The sequence below is a fragment of the Crocuta crocuta genome, unplaced genomic scaffold (genome assembly GCF_008692635.1).
Source record: "Crocuta crocuta isolate KB4526 unplaced genomic scaffold, BGI_CrCroc_1.0 scaffold214, whole genome shotgun sequence".
Taxonomy (NCBI): domain Eukaryota; kingdom Metazoa; phylum Chordata; class Mammalia; order Carnivora; family Hyaenidae; genus Crocuta; species Crocuta crocuta.
In genome coordinates this window covers 435574-452927 of record NW_027529999.1, presented here as the reverse complement: position 1 = coordinate 452927, position 17354 = coordinate 435574, and the positions used below count along the sequence as shown (strand labels likewise).

The window sequence follows — 17354 nt, the reverse complement described above, 5'->3', positions numbered from 1 at the left end:
TCTGTCCACTCAAAATTGCCCTAAAGCTGGGAAGTAAACTAAGCCATTCAGGAGACCCGGGCAGAGTAAAAAAGCAAGGACCCCTGGGAGGTGGTGTGACACTGGAAGCAAAGCAGTGTTTTGGTGATCTTTACCATGTGCCCCATTCCTGCTTGTTCCTAGATGCCAGTGGCACATGGTTTATGAACTGTTCTTGCTTTCCCCACAGGCCAAGACGACTGGAATGGGACCAGGCCGTCGCTGAAGGCCCCTCCAGCTAGGCCAGTGAAGGGAGCATACAGAGAGCACCCATATGGACGTTATTAAAAACACACATGAGGGGAAATATCAGTTATGAGCAAAGTTGTTACTGATTTCTTGTATCTCCCAGGATTCCTGTTGCTTTACCCACAACAGACAAGTAATTGTCTAAGTGTTTTTCTTCGTGGTCCCCTTCTTCTCCCCACCTTACTCCATTCTTAACTCTGCATTCTGGCTTCTGTATGTAGTATTTTAAAATGAGTTAAAATAGATTTAGGAATATCGAATTAATTTTTTAAGTGTGTAGATGCTTTTTTTCTTTGTTGTTTAAATATAAACAGAAATGTACCTTTTATAATAAAAAAAAGAAGTTGAGTAAAAAAAAAACCACAGACCTGTTAGTTTCAAAAGTGACATTGCTTGCTTTAAAGGTTCTGAAGTTTAAGGCTTGTTAACTTTCTCTTAGTTTTGATTTGAGGCATCCCGTAAAGTTGTAGTTGCAGAATCCCAAACTAGGCTACATTTCAAAATTCAGGGCTGTTTAAGATTTAAAATCACAAACGTTAACGGCAGTAGGTGCCACCATGTAAAAGTGAGCTCAGACGTCTCTAAAAATGTTTCCTTTAAAAGCACATGGCGGTTGAATCTTAAGGTTAAATTTTAATATGAAAGATCCTCATGAATTAAATAGTCGATGCAATTTTTAACGTTAATTGATTTAAAACAACAACAACAACAAAATTAGGTTTGTAAAACTGACTTTTTCATTATGTGGGTTTTGAAATCTAGCCCCAGACATACAGTGTTGAGAGATACTTCGCGGGGAGTACAATTTGTAGAGGTTGATTTGGGGAGAGGGGCCGGCCACTTGGATTGAATCTGATGCAGAGCTTTTTAGCCACGAAAAACCTTTCAATGATAGCACTAATGATTAAAATTTCAGTATTTAAAAAGACAAAGTGTTTTGTCCATCTGAGATTCTGCACTCCATGAAAAGCTCACTTGGACACTAGAGCCAAAAGCTGATGATTTTTTTTAAGTTGACAGTGGTCAATATTGAACTGTTCCCAAGGTAGTTAGTCAAGTATGTCTCAACACTAGCATGATATAAAAAGGGACACTGCAGCTGAATGAAAAAGGAATCAAAATCCACTTTGTACATAAGTTAAAGTCCTAATTGGATTTGTACCGTCCTCCCATTTTGTTCTTGGAAGATTAAATGCTACATGTGTAAGTCTGCCTAAATAGGTAGCTTAAACTTATGTCAAAATGTCTGCAGCAGTTTGTCAATAAAGTTTAGTCCTTTTTTAATCAAAGTAAATGTGATGAATTGTCATTTTTTTGGGTGGACAATAAAATAGTTTTCTCTTTCAAATAAACTTAAATTAACTCTAAAGTTAATGGGCTTGTTAAAAATTTGGAGGCATTCTTAAAAGTGGTGGGGGGGATTTTATTTTAAGTTTACCAAAAAAAAGTTTATCGAGTCGTTAAGTTTTAGTTTAAAAATAACCAAAGCTTTTTCACCCCCTGGAAGTTGTTGACAGCAGTTTTATCCCATCCTATATCACAGGCTCTAATTTCTGGAAAGACAAGCCCAACCGAGCCGAAACTTGGATCGGTTCCTGTACATAGGCCTCAGTATTGAAAGTGCCAGCCACCCTCGCTTGCACCTTCTGTAGAGCCCCCAGGTGGCCCTAAGAGTGATACCAAATAAAAGGGATAGCACCTGCCTTTAGATATGACAGTTCAGCAAACCCTGGGTGCCCTTAAGGGTTTCCCTTCCAATCCCAGAAATGCTGTCAATAAATTGCAGCCGGGCTGGGGCAGGATCTGGCATGATAGGCTGGCTTGGAACTCCCTCCTGAGAGACCAAGAGAGGAAATGATGGAATTGGTTGGCCCTGCTTCCACTCCTCTGTTAATTCTCGGGGTTCTCATGCCTCCCCTCAGGGAGCCACCTAAACTGCTCGGGGGTGAAAAATCCTCTTGTATGAAGTGCCAAGCTGCCTGCAGCAGTGCATGATGGACATTTTTTTTTCTTTTTAAAACACACCAACAAAAAAATGTATTTGTAGATTGTGATAAAGTGTAAATAACTGAATTTTCAACCATGGTTTGAAGTCAGCTTTCAGGGCATTATGTCTTGTTTTGATGAAAAGAGATCACTCTATACCCCCCTTTTTAAAGGAAAATTATCGCAAGAGAATCAGGATGTGTAAAGCTAACATGCATCGCAAAAAACCAAAGGTAACCTAAATGTCTGATTTTAATAGCACATATTTCTCTTTTACATAAACTGTGACAGCAACTTGCATAAACAATTCTTTAGCTGTTAATTTTAATGTTAAAACTTTGCAAAACTTGTTTAATAAAAGTAGCTGTAAAAAGAAAAACCATATGCTGCCGCATAAATTAGCCATAACTCTTAATAATCCTGCCCATCACAAGTGAACTGTAATGTAACCTGGGCACAAAGTCTGACATCTTAAATGACACATTGTAAAATTTCAATGAATGTAGATTAGACCTGCTGCTCCCCAAAGTCAAGCTTTCTGCTCAGCTATTTAAAAATGTACAAGGATGAGCCCCTATAGGTCCCCGTATTGATATTCACAATGAAACGTTACTTAAAATTTCTTTAAAGTTGCATGTTTCTCTCCTGTAATGTGTAAACTGCATGCAGGATCTCTATCTTTTATTTTGTATGTCTTTAAAACTTCCTCTTCAAAAGACTGACCTCGTACTTCTCCATTTTCAGGTGACTGAAAACTCCTGAGGCATTTCCTGGAGTAGAATGGGTAGTGAAGACCCATGTCAGGTAGGTTAAGGTGGCTTTCTATTAAGGATGTGGGACTTTTATCCTAACTGTAAAATAGTTTTGCCAGGAGGTGGCCTGAAACAGGTGACCAGTGGGTACATCTTTCTTGCCCGTCATCTGTATCATGTTTACAGTACAGCTATGTTTATATGTTAGTCTACAGTCCATATTGAATTTACTTGTTTTGATCGTAGTGTCACTTCTAACTATCGAATCCCACTCTATCCTGTCAATAATCTTATGGGCGGGGGGAGGCAGTTCATCGGTTGGGGTTCATTGGTTATAAGCAATAAAGTGACTAGATAATGTAAATAAAAGGGTATGTATTAGAAGTGTGTTAGGGCCTCCGGATTAGTGTGAAGACTAGGAAATCTGGCATGGGAACCAGATTGCAGAGAACTAGGACATCAGTGGTAGATCACAGGAATGTTCTAGAAGACAGGACTAGCTATATAGGTACTGTTGCTAGAATGAGTAAACTTTAGCTGTGTTTGCTTTCTTTCTCCCTTGAGATTCAGGTTCTAAGGAGGGAATGTCAGACTGTATTAGCTTGAGTCACATGTTCATTCTTTACCAGGAAGTGGGAAGAAAAAACTAATCATTTAAAAGGAAGCCAGGGTGTTACTGGGAAAAAGGAACGGATACGGGGCAGCCAAAAAATAATTGTCCAGTAATATTTGTATATTACAGAAGTAACTGAGACTTAATGAGGTTGAATGACTTCCCAGGGTCACATAATTAGTATGATTAGTAATTGAGCCCAAGTTTTTTCCAGAACTTAACATCTTAACTCTGTTTATTATACTGCTTTTAGTCTAAGGAAAGGGGTATTTCTCACCCTGAGGAGGCCCTCAGAAAAGACAGTGTGGCATCGTAGAAAGAGCATGAGACATGACAAAGAGAGTTGAATCTCCAAGTTGTCTTTGTTTAGTGACATGAAACAAACCACTTATTTCCAAACCTAGGGAGGAAGATAGTGATAATGTACACCTTACAGCGATTGGCAAACCAGATGAGTGTTACTATGTATAAGGCCAACCAGTGTGGTGTCCTGTATGTAGTAAATATTGGTGTTCTTTGTCTAAAAAAGGTTAACCCCCAGATTTGGGTAGACTGGGTCCGACAACTGAGCAAGCCTTCCTGCTGATTGAAGGTGTCCAGGAACTAGCTGGATGATTTTTCCCTCTGCCCCGAGAGAATTGTTAAGGTTAACAGGGCACTGAAGGGAAAGGACCAAACTACATAGGCCAAAGGCCTGTATAGCCTTTGACGGTGAAATGTGCCTTCTTGGGAGATCATGTCTTCCCAACCTGCTTCTCCCAGGAGCCTCTGAGGATCTGGAGACTTTAAAGAAGACCATGTGTGTTGGTCATGGTTCAGGGTACCTGATAAGGCCTAAATGTGGTATTGATTACATGAATGGCAAGGCAATTTCAGGGAGTCCTCGAATGCAGAGAATGAGTCTTGGCTCTTCTTAGGGTAGTCTTAAGAGCAGAATTTGGGGGATGCTTCTTCATTTGGCCTGTATTTTGTGCCTGGGGAAATGGGTTTTATTGTTGGCAGACTAGGATCTGCAGCAGGTGGTCTGCTTTTTCTGAGTGTGTGGCTTAGTTAGTTGGTCCCAGTGTTTTCTATCTATAGCTTTCTGTCACTACCTCTGAATTTTTATTATTGCAGTCCTGTAAGCTTTTAGAGGCAAGCAGGACTGGGGACCTGTCCTGCCTCTGCTTCATCATAGCTTTTGTCTTTGTTTTGATAAAAACAAAACCCTTAATCCCTCTCTGGGTCTCAGTAAAGTTGATAATAGTAGCTAACATTCACTGTGTGATATTATCCTAAGCAGTTAATAAGAATTCTCTCATTTCATCTTCTCTACCTTTCTTAACTGTTATAAAATCTGTGTAATGTAAAATTTACCATTTTAACCATTCTTTTAGTTTATTTCTTTATTTTGAGATAGGGGAAGAGTGTACATGTGCACATGTGAGCAGGGGAGGGGCAGAGAGAGAGAGAGAGAATCCCAAGCAGACAAGCACCACGCTGTATGTGTGGAGCTGGACATGGTACTTGATCCCACAAATGGTGAGATCATGACCTGAGCTGAAATCAGAGGAGATGGTCACTAATTGACTGAGCCACCCAGGGACCCCATTTTAACCATTTTGAAGTGTACAGTTTGGTAGTTTTTAAAATATTCACAATGATGTGCAATCATTACCACTATTTAATTCCAGAAAATTTCCATTACCCCAAAAAGAAATCCCATACATGTTAGCAGTCATTCCCAATTCCCCTCTCTCCCCAGCCCCTGGCAGCCACTAACCTACTTTTTGTTTCTATGGATTTGCCTATTCTGGACGTTTCACATAATTGGAATTATATAATATGGGCCTTCTGTGATAGGCTTCTTTGACTTTGCATAATATTTTCAGGGATCATCCATGTATCATTACAGCATGTATCATTACTTCATACTAGTGATAGGAAGCATTTATTTCCAAAAGCAACCCATTTTATTGAAGACAGCTGCAAGTACTTGAAGTGTTCCCTCATTTTAAAGAGTCACTCCAGTGATTTATACTGGTTCTTCTTTGGACCCCTAAAGGAATATCCTGTCAAGCATTTGAAGATCGTTTTCTTCTTCTTCTTTTTTTTTAATCTCTATTTATTTTTCCTTAAATAGTTTATTGTCAAGTTGGTTTCCATATAACACCCAGTGCTCATCCCCACAAGTGCCCTCCTCCATGCCCATCACCCCTCGTCCCCTCTCCCCCGCTCCCATCAGCCCTCAGTTTGTTCTCAGCATTCAAGAGTCTCTCATGGTTTGCCTCTCCCTCTCCCCCACTATTTCCCCACTTCTCTTCCATGGTCCTCCATTAAGTTCCTCCTAATCCACCTATAGGTGCAAACATAGGGTATCTGTCCTTGAAGATCATTTTCATTCATGCTTCTTTTCCATTTCCAGAAGTTTTTTTTGTTAGACTTCCTCGATCTGATTTTCAAGAAGAACTAGCAATTTGGTTTTATATATTGGCAGTTGTTGGGGGTTTTTTTTGGTTTTTTGGTTTGTTTTTTAATATTTAAAAAAATTTTTTTTTAATGTTTATTTTTGAGAGAGAGAGAGAGACAAAGTGTGAGCGGAGGAGGGGCCAAGAGAGAGGAAGACACAAACCCAAGCAGGCTCCAGGCTCGGAGCTGTCCACACAGAGCCCGACGTGGGGCTCAAACTCACAAATGTTGAGATCATGACCTGAGCTGAAGTCAGACCCTTACCCGACTGAGCCACCCAGGCGCCCCTATACTGGCAGTTGTTTAATGTTTACTCAGATCAGTATTAGTCCCTGTAAAACTTCTGCTGTAAGCCAAATGCTGCCCATAAACCTACCAGTTTGCAGCCTCTAGCCAGCTTCTATTAATACAAATTAAAAGACACATTAGGCTTATTGTGATATAATCATATCCATGTGTTTCACCCATTTAATTATATAATTCATTGGTTTTTAATATATAGAGAATTGTACAGTCATCACCACAATCAATTTTAGAACATATGTACCATCCCCAAAAAAGAATTTCCATGCCTTTTAGCCGTCTCCTCTATCCACTTGCCTTCTCCAGCCCTAAGCAACCACTCATCTACTTCCTACCTCTGTTGACTTGCCTGTTTTGGACATTTCATGTAAATGGAATCATACAATATGGGATTTTTTTTGACTGGCTTCTTTTACTTAGCATAATGTCTTCAAGGCCCATCCATGTCGTAACACGTATTAGTACTATATTCCTTCTGGTGTCAAATACTGTTTCATTGGATGTATGTTGCACTTGTTATTTATCCATTCACCCATTGATGGGCATCTAGGTTGTTTCTGTTTTTTGGCCATAATGAAAAATACTATGGGGCGCCTGGGTGGCTCAGTCGGTTATATGTCCCACTTTGGCTCAAGTCATGATGTCATAGTTCATGAGTTTGAGCCCCGCATCGGGCTTTGACCTGGCAGGGTGGCGCAATAGGTTAATAAGCATCTGGCTTCAGCTCAGGTCATGATTTCCCAGTCACAGGTTCGAGCCCCGCATCAGGCTCTGTACTGACAGCTGAAGAGCCTGGAGCTGCTTTAGATTTTGTATTTCTCTCTGCCTCCCTCTCCCTCCCTTTCTCCCTCTCTGTCTGTCTCTCTCTCTCAAAAATAAAGTTAAAAATAATAAATAAGTATAAAGCTGAGCCCACTTCAAATCATCTGTCTCCCTTCTCTCTCTGCCTCTCCCTTGTGTGTACTCTCTCTTTCAAAAATAAACGTTAAAAAAAATACTTGGCCATTAATGTACAAGTTTTTGTGTGGACCTACGTTTTCAGTTTCTTGGACGTGCACCTGGGAGAGGAATGACTGGGTCAGAAGGCAGCTCTTTGCTTAACTGTTGGAGGGACTACCAGAGGCCACACCATTCCCACTGGCAATGGATGAAGTTCTAATTTCCCCATCTCCCCACTGATGTTTGTTACTTTCTGCACTGTTTATTGTAGCTATTCTGCTAGGTGTTTATGATTTGTACCTTCCTTAGTGACTAATGTTGAGCATCTTTTCATGTGCAGATCCCCTATTCGTAGATCTTTTGTGGAGAGATGTCTATTTAAATCTTCTATCAATTTTCACATGGAATTGTTTGTCTTTTATTAAATTGTAAGTTCTTTATGTGGTCTGGTGATAGACCCTTGTCAGATATGTGATTTGCAAGTATTATTCTCCTGTTCCCATGGGTTATCTTTTTATTTTCATTGTGTGTTGTTGTTTTTTTGTTTTTTGTTTAGTTTTAAGTAAGCTCTGTGCCCAACATGGGGCTTGAACTCACAACCCTGAGAACAAGAGTCTCATGCTCTACAAACTGAGCCAGTCAGGCACTTTCTCTGAATCACAAAAGTTCCATTTTGATGAAGTCCAATTTATCTATTTTCCTTTGTTGCTCATGCTTTTACTGTCATAGATAAGAAGCCACCGTCTCATTCAGCGTTCCAAAGATTTATACCTATTTCCATCTAGTTTTATTTCTTACATTTAGGTCTGTGACCCATTTTGCATTAACTTTTGCATGCATATGGTATGAGGTGGGAGCCTCATATTCATTCTTTTGCCTATGGGTATCTAGTTGTCTCAGCATTGTTTATTCAAGACTATTTTTTCCCCTTGGATGATCTTTGCACCCTATCCAGATTGGCACATCAATTGACCACAGTGATGTAGATCTACTACTTTTTGACATATGTATTACTAAAAGTTATTAATATAATTTCTGACAAGTGATAGCCACTCAATAATAAGTAATAGCTAATTGGGTTATTTTGGCATCAGTAAAGGCTAATACTAATAGTCAGTGGTGGGGCTAGGATTTGATCACATGTATGGATATCTCCAAACCCTGTCACTACCCTGTACAGACTGCTGGCTGCTAAAGGGGAAAGGAGGCTAGCTATTCTAGCTGCCATGCCTGGCCATATATAGTTCTCCCGAGGCTTAGAGCTTGTGCTCCACATGCCCTTTCTCCCACTATCAACGTCCTTTGCTCCTCTCCCCATCTCTCTCCAGGGTTTCCATGGAACCTCCTGGGTGTTCATGCCTATGACTGCTGCTGCTAAGGGACAGTCACCCTTTCGTACCTAAGGATTCTGCAGTTACTCAAGTAGCCTTAGGGTTTGTCCCCTCTTGCTTTCTCTCCCACGCCCTCCCACCCGATGTCCCAAGCTAAGAATGGAGGTAAGGATGCATCAGCAGCTGCTAGGGCTTTCTGGCCACTAAGCATGAAAACAGACTCAGACTGTGTGTGGTTTCAGGAACAGCAGCCTCTGAGAGCTGAGACCCAAAAGCCTCTTGCCTGCACACACTCAAGAGATGTACTGTACCGTGCAAATTGGGGGGGGAGGGGGGGTAGTGGATGTTTTGCTCAGGTTTTCGAAACTTAAGTACTCTCTGCCTGGTCTCAAACCCTGAAGCTCTGTGTCCCTCAAGGCTCATGGGCTCCCTCTTTATATGTTCTTGTGCTTTGTGAGAGCCTATGCAGGCTGCTGTTTGCTGGCAGTGTTTCTGTTAAATAGTCATTTAAATTTTCCTTGGTCTGGGGCACCTGGGTCAATCAGTTGGTTAAGCGTCCGACTACGGCTCAGGTCATGATCTTGCAGTTTGTGGGTTCAAACCCCACATCGGGCTCTGTGCTAACAGCTCAGAGCCTGGACCTGCTTCAGATTCTGTGTCTCCCTCGTTATCTGCCCCTCTCCCACTCGTGCTCTCTTTCTCTCTCAAAAATAAGCAAACATTACATTTTTCCTCAGTCTATTTCCATGCATTGATCTTGACCCCACTTGATAAAGAAAGGAGAAAGTGACATTGACAAAGGGAAAATAGGCAGCTCTTCCTGGCTAAGGGAGGAGAGAGCTTAATTTGAATGCCTCCTGTGTGTCCCTATTTTGGTAAATAAGGCAGCTGATACTGGGAGAGGTGAAGTAATTTACCACAGTTGCATAGCAAATTGTGGGGTGTGCCTCAGCATTTTTATATACTGAAGTCTATTCTCTATGCTGGAAACACGCTACTTCTGTAAGATAAGACCATATTTCATTGACACAGAGGCGAATTTTATTAGATGTATCAAGTATTGCATAGAAAGAAAAAATACTGCCAATTAAACCAACACAAGTTTGTTTTCATATCAAGTGGAAGATTCATCCTGATTTCAGAGATGTCAAAATGTGAAAAAAAAAATGTGTCTTAACTATTGCATTTTGTCACTTCTAACATTTATTCTTTGTGATGTGCATGTACTATCTTATCCACCTATAAAGTTACTATTATTGTCTCATTTTTACACAATGATGAAACTGAGGTCCAGAAAAATTAAATAACTTGTCCAAGGTCATGCAGCTGTTAAGTAGTGGAACTGGATTCAAGCTCAGGCAGTCTGATTTCAGAATTCATGGTCAATTTCAACTACTGTTCTTGTCAGCCAGAACCACCTCAGAGAACCTACACAGTGTTCTCTATGCTGGAAGGTTCTTCTGCAGGAGTATTATTGCTAACACAGTGAACAATGCTGAGGCCACGTAGGTCCTTATTGTGGCTGTTTCAGGTCACTGGTCTCCATCAGTTTATAGTGTCTACCTTCCAGAAGCTCAGTCTAATGGGAGAGAATAAGTCTTCAATAGTCACGTAGTGTGTGGTGGTGCTGTGTTGCTGAACTGAATACCAAGGAGCGTGGGGAGCTGTCCAAGAAGTCGTAGGGAACACCGCAGAGGGGGAGTGACATTTAAGTCGCATCTGAAAGGATAACCAAGAATTTGCCAGGCAGACAGATTAACCTAGTACCTTATTATGGCTTTAAACAGACTAATGTCAAACTCTGCTGCCTCCAGAGTTAGTTTCCTTTGCTTTGGAGCCTTAGGTGAGCTGCCCTCCCTGAGTCTCAGTTTCATCATCTTTAAAATGGGAGGTTATTGTTTATTTCACAACATTGTTGTGAAGATTGATTGAATGCCTGCAAAACATTCAACGTGGCCTATAGTAGGCACCCAATAAATGTTAGCTATAAATAGAGGCTGGGCGAGTAGGTTACTGCCCATTTTGAAAAGCTAGATGTCAGGCAAAGAACTTGGTCTTAATTCTGAAGTTTAGACCTTCAGAATTAAAGCTGTTAAAGGCCTGGAGCATGAAAGTGACTCAAACACACCTGTGTTTGCAGTTGAGCCCACAAGGTAGGTAAGAAAGGGAAGTAGAAGGGCAGAGCGTGTGGTAAAGTGGCACCACTTCATCAGAGAGTGAAGGGATGTTGTCCCCTCGCCTTCCTTCTGCTCTCCTCTCGCCTGAAGTCTTTTGGTCCTTACCTTTTTCAGAAAGAATAATCCTCTCTCCTCTCAGAGATTTGGGCCGCTTGAGGGTGGGATGCGAGGCCTTTGCCACGTGTTCTGGCAGTCTTCCCACATCTGTCCCTTTAACCCGCCCTGTGCATTGGAGGCCGGAACTCCGAGTCTCCTCTGATAGAAACTTGGCTCTTAGGGAATTGTTGCTTCCCCCACTCTGTGTCCTGAATGCATGAAGTCTCTGCCTCCATTTTAAGCTCTTAATTCTAGGCTAACTCCACTGGAATTAGCATATGCAGCGACCCACTTAATCCTCACAGACAACCCTGTGAAGTGGGGATTAGGCTGGGAAGCTTGAAGAGTCCAGGCGAGGATGACCAAAGGGCCCAAGAGCTGGAGTTTAGACCCCTATCTGCTCTCTCTTAACTGCCTCCTGGTCTCTTCTCTGTACCTACAGTGGCCACCAGAAGATCTGTTTACACTGAAAGTAGCTCCCAGCTTTGGTGTACAGGATGGATACCCCGTGCCGTGTTTCCCGATTCCTGAAATTAAAAGGATTGGATCTTTCCAAGCCGTCCCTTTCTCTCTCCAGAACCTTCACGTACCTCTTGCTCTCTGGATTAATAGTCGTTGCATGTTTAAAGCTAGCAAGCATCTGATGAATATTTAATAGTCTGAGCAGACAGGCTGGATACAGCTGTCTGAGACAGCAGCTGTTGGGGAGAAGGGGAGGAAGTGCACTGCCCTGCCAGCTACTCGCTCTTTTGTTCCCTGGGCTGGCCCTTCTAGGCCCCTTAGGAACAAAGGCCTATCTGTGGTGGGCCCTGCACCCTATAGTCCTGTTGTGACCCGATCATTCAGGCAGCAGACCAAACCTTGTGTGGAGTAGGGGCACGGGGGAGGGCAGGTAAGGAGCAGATAAGTTCACTGACCCCTAAAATCAATTTTCGGACCCCTGGGCTGAAAGTCTTCTCCCCTGTAAACTGTGCTAGCACGAGGGCTGAGGCCACATTCTCCAGTGTTCTGCCAGCGCAGCTCTCTGTCCTAAGAGGAGGGGGACTATCGCTGGACGGGACTTGGATTTCAGACCCGTGCTGCTGAGGTTTAGCCCCTTGACATTCCGTGACTGCACACAGCAGCTTCTCAGCAGTCGGTGTGCTGCTGTGCTGAGAGTCTTCGGCTGCTGTCTCAGGCAGGAGATGGGCAGCGAGGAACTTCCCAGACAGGGACACGGGCTACCCCCGCTTCTCTCCACCTGCACCCAGCGAGCTTGTTGCCGCAAGGAGGCCTAGGCATTTCCAGGCCAGCCTTGGGGAGGGTACGGAGACTCGGAAAAAGCCAGCTCATCTGAGAGGTTTCCAGGCAGAGTCTGAGTGAAGCACAGCCAGACTATCAGCCCAGATCAATCACCTACGTAGTACACGTTGCCAGGAAATTGGGACATATTCCTGTTCTTAATGCTGCATCAAGGGGCCTGAATGAGCAGTTCCCTTGTTAACCTCTGGAGCCCGCCCAGTCCACCTCAGTCTCATCTCTCCAGACACTACGGTGTGAGAACTTGAGATAGAAGGGTTTGGGTTCAGAGGGAGCTAATTCCTCTCAGGGGCTTTTGGCTCCTGCAGCTCCGGTTCGTGGCCAAGCTTTAGGTGTAGAATGGATGCTCTCCTTTTCTTAGGCTCTCTGGGGTTGGAGTTCAGAAAAAAAAAGCCCTGCATCTGCCTTTGAGAAAGAGAAATACCTTGTGCTCTAATAGGATTCTTCATAAGCTTCTTTCCAGAGGTCAGTATAAATGGCCACCCCTTTAATTCATTTTATTAAATGCATTGGGGGTGCCTGGGTGGCTCAGTTGGTTAAGCGTCTGTCCAACTCTTGATATCAGCGTACGTCATGATGCGAGGTCCTGGGATTGAGCCCTGTATCGGGATCCTCTCTCTCTCTCTCTCTGCCCCTCTCCTGCCTTGTGTGTGCTCGCTCTTGCTCTCTCAGATAAAAATAAAATAAATGCATTGGCTTATATATATTATTAGAACATCTCCTGTGTGCTAGACCCTGGAGATTCAGTGGCACATAAATAGGATAAAATTGGTCCCTGCCTTCATGGAGCGTATATTTGATGAGACAGACACTAAACAAATGTTAACCCCCTAAATAACACATCATTTCAGGTTTAATAAGGGCTATGAAGGAAAAGGGTGCTGTAAGGACACACAATGGGCGCACTAGCCGAGTTTAGGGGTTCTCTTTGAGGAAGTGATGCTTAAGCTGACATCTAAAGGAAGAGTTAGCTAGGCAGAGGGTTTGCGAGATGGTTTGGGGAAAAGTTACAAAGTGCAGTCTATGCGGAGGGCAGGACTGAGGCAGGTTTGAGGTGAGGTAGGAACTTGGACCTTATTCTGAGGTCATCACTGAAGACCACTGACTGAATCCAGGAGTGAGGTGTGGGGAGCAACATGAATAAATTTAAACTTTACTTGCTGGGGCGCCTGGGTGGCTCAGTCAGTTAAGTGTCCGACTTTGGCTCAGATCATGATCTGACGATTCATGGGTTCGAGGCCGTGTTGGGCTCTGCGCTGACAGCTCAGAGCCTGGAACCTGTTTTGGATTCTGTATCTCCCTCTCTCTTTGCCCCTGCTCTGCTCGCACTCTCTCTCTCAAAAATAATAAACATTAAAAAAAAAAAAAAAAAACTTCACTCCTGAGTGGAGAATGGATTATGGATTTTGAGGACCTGTTAGGAAACCATATTATTTTAGTCCAGACAAGAAATGAGGAGACCTATAATAGGGTGGTAACAGTGAAAACGTAGAGAAGTGGATGGATCCAAGGAGTTTTCAGAGCTACAATGAACATAGTTTGGTGCCTGATTAGATGTGGGGGGACAGGGCGTGATTAAGGAGGGTTCCCACTTTCCTGGCTGGAACAACCAGCAGAATGGGGGTGCCATTTTTTGAAAGAACAGGAGTGCTACTAGCAGGCTTTGGCATGAGAGCAGGGCCCCGTCCCGTGCCCAGGTTTAGGATGTGTCTCCTGCAGGTAACCCTGGGTATTTGGGGGCTGTCAGGCCAGAAGAGATGGAGCCCCCCAGCTTAGGACCAAGGTGCTAATAATATGTTTCCTCATTCTCTTTCCATCAAAGTCTTTAAAGAAGGCTCTTCATCTTTTTCACATCTCTGGGAAAGCAGAAATCATTCTCCACTTTGTATAGCTGGAGGCCGCAAAGCTTGTATAGCTATAGGCCCCAGTGGTTTAGTTGATTCTGCCCGAATCACTCAGCTCAGACATGACTGAGGATGGGAGGTGTATGAAATGAGGCTCCATTTTCATTGCCTAACACCAAAAAGACCATTCTCCTAGGCTGTGGACTCCTACTGCCTACCCCTCTGGGCACCTAGAAGCCTGTACTGAGTGAAATAACTAAGAGTTGCGCAGTGGGATAGGGAGATTGTAAGGGAGGCAGCCTGGCCAAACAGGGGGGCTAAGATGCCCCCTGATAGGGTAGCTTCATGGCTCTTAATTTTCTACTTGTGTCTTTGCAGCGATCAAAGGACTCCGGAAACCAAGAGAGCTGCCTGCTGTGTCAAGGCTGGCCTGCGGGCACTTGCTGAGCACAGAGAAACCCAGGAGAGATCAACAGTCTTTTCCCACTCCACCTCTTGATCTGTCTGATTTGCCCACAGAAAGCCAGCCAGGATCCCCTAAGAGAGTCTCTAGGCCCAGAGTGGAGCCCTCGGGGCTGTAGGGGACTGTGATGCTAACAAACCTGCTTAAGACTTGACAGAGCTGAAGGGGACTAACAGCATCCCAAGCACAGCTTCCTAGATCTGAATAAACTGGCACTCCCACTGTCAATTCCCAGATTGCCCGCTTCCCCTTAGCCTCTAGCAGAAGTAGCTGGAACACGCCACCGCCCCCTCTTTCCCACCACACCACGCCTGTGCCATGGGTGGCAGCCTGGGAGCCCTCTGGAGGTGCCCAAGGCTGGGTGTCACCAATGTGACAGGCTGAGGAAAGCCAGATGACAAGGTTCATGTACTTTGAGCAAGTTATTTAACTTCTGAGCCTGGTTTTCTCTCCATTGTTGATTACTAACCTTGTCCAAACAGCCCTTAAAAGGTAGGGCTTTTCCCACTTCACTTCTGTACTATATATCCTTTCCCTGACAAATCTCTGGCACCGAGGAGCTCAATAAAATTTGGTCAAGTGAAGAATGGTCCCACTCTGGTAGCTTCTGTCAGCTTTGGGAGAGAGCCAAAGGCCCCTTGCCTAGCTCGTGCTCTTCTTCCAGCTATACTGAGCTAGCTCTTTGGCCTGCCACTTGTTCTGGAAGGATTGGAAAGTCAGCCTTTGATAGCCTTCTAGTTTCCAATGGCCTGTGTCTAGGCTGGTTTTATCCTGAGCTACCTCAGAGGTTAGGGGCCTCTAATACTACATTCTTCCTTTAATCAAATAACTCGTATGGTCATTTATCCTAACAAAGGAACTAGGAAAAGGGCTGGGTTTGGGAAGAGAGGCCGACAGCATTTTTTAACTGCCTGGGGCTGTCTAATGAGCTTGGATTTGGTCTTAGCAGGAAAGGGACACTGAAATCACTTGATTTACTTTGGGCAAGTTATTAAGCCTCTGAGCCCATTTTTGTCTTCCATTATTGATGACTATAAATAAGAGCTAATAATCTATTAAATGCTTAGAGTGTACCAGGCACCATGTCAAGTATTTATATGCACAATTTCACTTAATCCTCCAATCCATTATACTCATTTTACAGATGAGGAAACAGAAGCTCAAGAAGGATAAATAACTTGTGTAAGGCTAAGAAGAAGGAGCTGTCAGACTTCATAGTCCCTGCTTTTCACCGGTTCGTGCCTCTTAACCACCACAAGTACCTTGAAACAGTAAAGCATTGTGTTTGAGGGAGCATTGTGTTTGTTTAGGGCGACCAACCTTATCCCTGTTTACCTAAGACTGAGAAGGTTCCTGGGATATTAGACTTTTAGTCCGCAAACCAGGAAAGTCCCAGGCACACCGAGATGACTTTGTCGACTTACATTTGCACTGAGGCTCTTGGTCCAGAGCCGGCCACTGAGGTTGCATTTTCCTTGGCTTATTGGTCTCTTAGGCCTCGCCTTGTGGCTGGAGTTCCTTTATCTAGCATTTGAGGACTTGCTTCTTTGCAGACCGGGGAGGAACTGAGAGATTCAGGGGCAGGGAGTGAGAGATTCACATGGCAGCCTGGGTCACTATCTGAAAAGCCGGCACTAGGTTCCTAAGAAGCCACGCCTTCAACCCCCCAGAAGCAGGACACCTACTTGAGAGCCATGGACTTACAGTAAAGCTCACAGAGAACTAAAGCGAAATCCTCCATTCAGATCCTAGCTCATCACTTGCAGTGTGTTTTTCTGGGCCTGTTTACTCCTAAAAGGATGATCATCCCTGTCCACTGAGTGGGCTCTGAGAAGCTAACGGAATGCTTGTGAAATCCCCAACACGGGGTCTATACGTAATACTGCCTGACACTTCAGTTTCCTTCCTCCTTTTTCCCTGGCTTGCGTTTCTTACCCAAGTCCTGTCACCTGTCACGTCTGTCACATACAGCCTCCTCCCTCCTCCCATTACCGCTTGCAGCCCTGGGGAGCCTCCTTTGAGAGCCATGACCTAGTGGCCTTGGCCCACCCACCCAGCTGCCCTGCATGTCAGTCACCTCCCCTGCAAGCAGAGAAGGGATGACATCAGCCTTCCTCCCTCCCTCCCCACTCCCCCCTCGTGTCTGAAGCCTCTGAACTGTTTTGAGCCATAAATATTTTAGCTGGGCCTTTCTCTGGCTGTTGCCAGGGTGATGGACTCTCAGGGGACCTGGGTGGGAGTGCGGAGGCCGGGCTGGCAGCCTGGGGCCTAGCAGGAGAGCTGGCTCTGGAGGGGCGGGTATGAAGTCTGGCCGAAAGCCAGTGCTTGCTGCAGCCGTTCTGAAGGCTGGGCCTCCGTCTGCCTGCCTTCCCTTCCCTGGGCCCCTCCGAGCTGTCCCTACTGCTTCCAGGCCCAGCTCTGCCCTTGAGAGCTGCACGATCTTGAGTAAATGGCTAAGTGTCTCTGGGCCTTTGTTTGAACATCCATAACAGAAAAGTCCCTGCTTAACTCTGCAGGTTAAGTGGAGAGGACAAAGAAAAGAAGGTTTTATAAAACTCCTTTGAAATACGGGCCTAGTTGTGATTGGAGAAGCAAGGCCCTATAGCCCTTTCGGATCTACCGGCTGGAGTCCCAGGGCAGTGTGGATGCCACTCTGAAGACTCCAGGCATTGCCTCTCTTCGCCTCCTCACACTGCAGCTCCAGCTCCTTTTCGAAGGTTCCCAGGTCTAGCTGGACTACCTGGCCTGCACGAAGCCTTCTAAGAAGGAGTGGGCCCAGTGACTTATGAGCAGAGTTGATGAAAGCTTTTTTTGCTTGAGATAGAGACACTCAGAC

At 44.3% G+C, this 17354-nt stretch overlaps 1 protein-coding gene and 1 non-coding gene across 3 annotated transcripts in view; one reads left to right on the top strand and one right to left on the bottom strand.

The window, feature by feature from the left end:
* Positions 1-15110, top strand: part of KHDRBS1 (KH RNA binding domain containing, signal transduction associated 1) — a 38109-nt gene extending 22999 nt beyond the window's left edge. The window contains exons 9-11 of one of the 2 annotated variants that reach the window (XR_013334992.1): positions 209-400; positions 2998-3057; positions 14434-15110. Coding sequence is in view for 1 of the 2 variants with exons in the window: in XM_077763533.1 (XP_077619659.1) it covers positions 209-306 (98 nt within the window). In the remaining variant the exon portion in view is untranslated. Of the gene's footprint in view, positions 1-208; positions 1562-2997; positions 3058-14433 lie in introns of those variants that run through there. The other variant, XM_077763533.1, reaches the window with a different exon arrangement.
* TRNAK-CUU (transfer RNA lysine (anticodon CUU)) lies at positions 7881-7953 on the bottom strand. The gene has a single exon. It is a non-coding gene; the product is annotated as a tRNA-Lys (tRNA).
* Positions 15111-17354: the final 2244 nt, after the last annotated feature.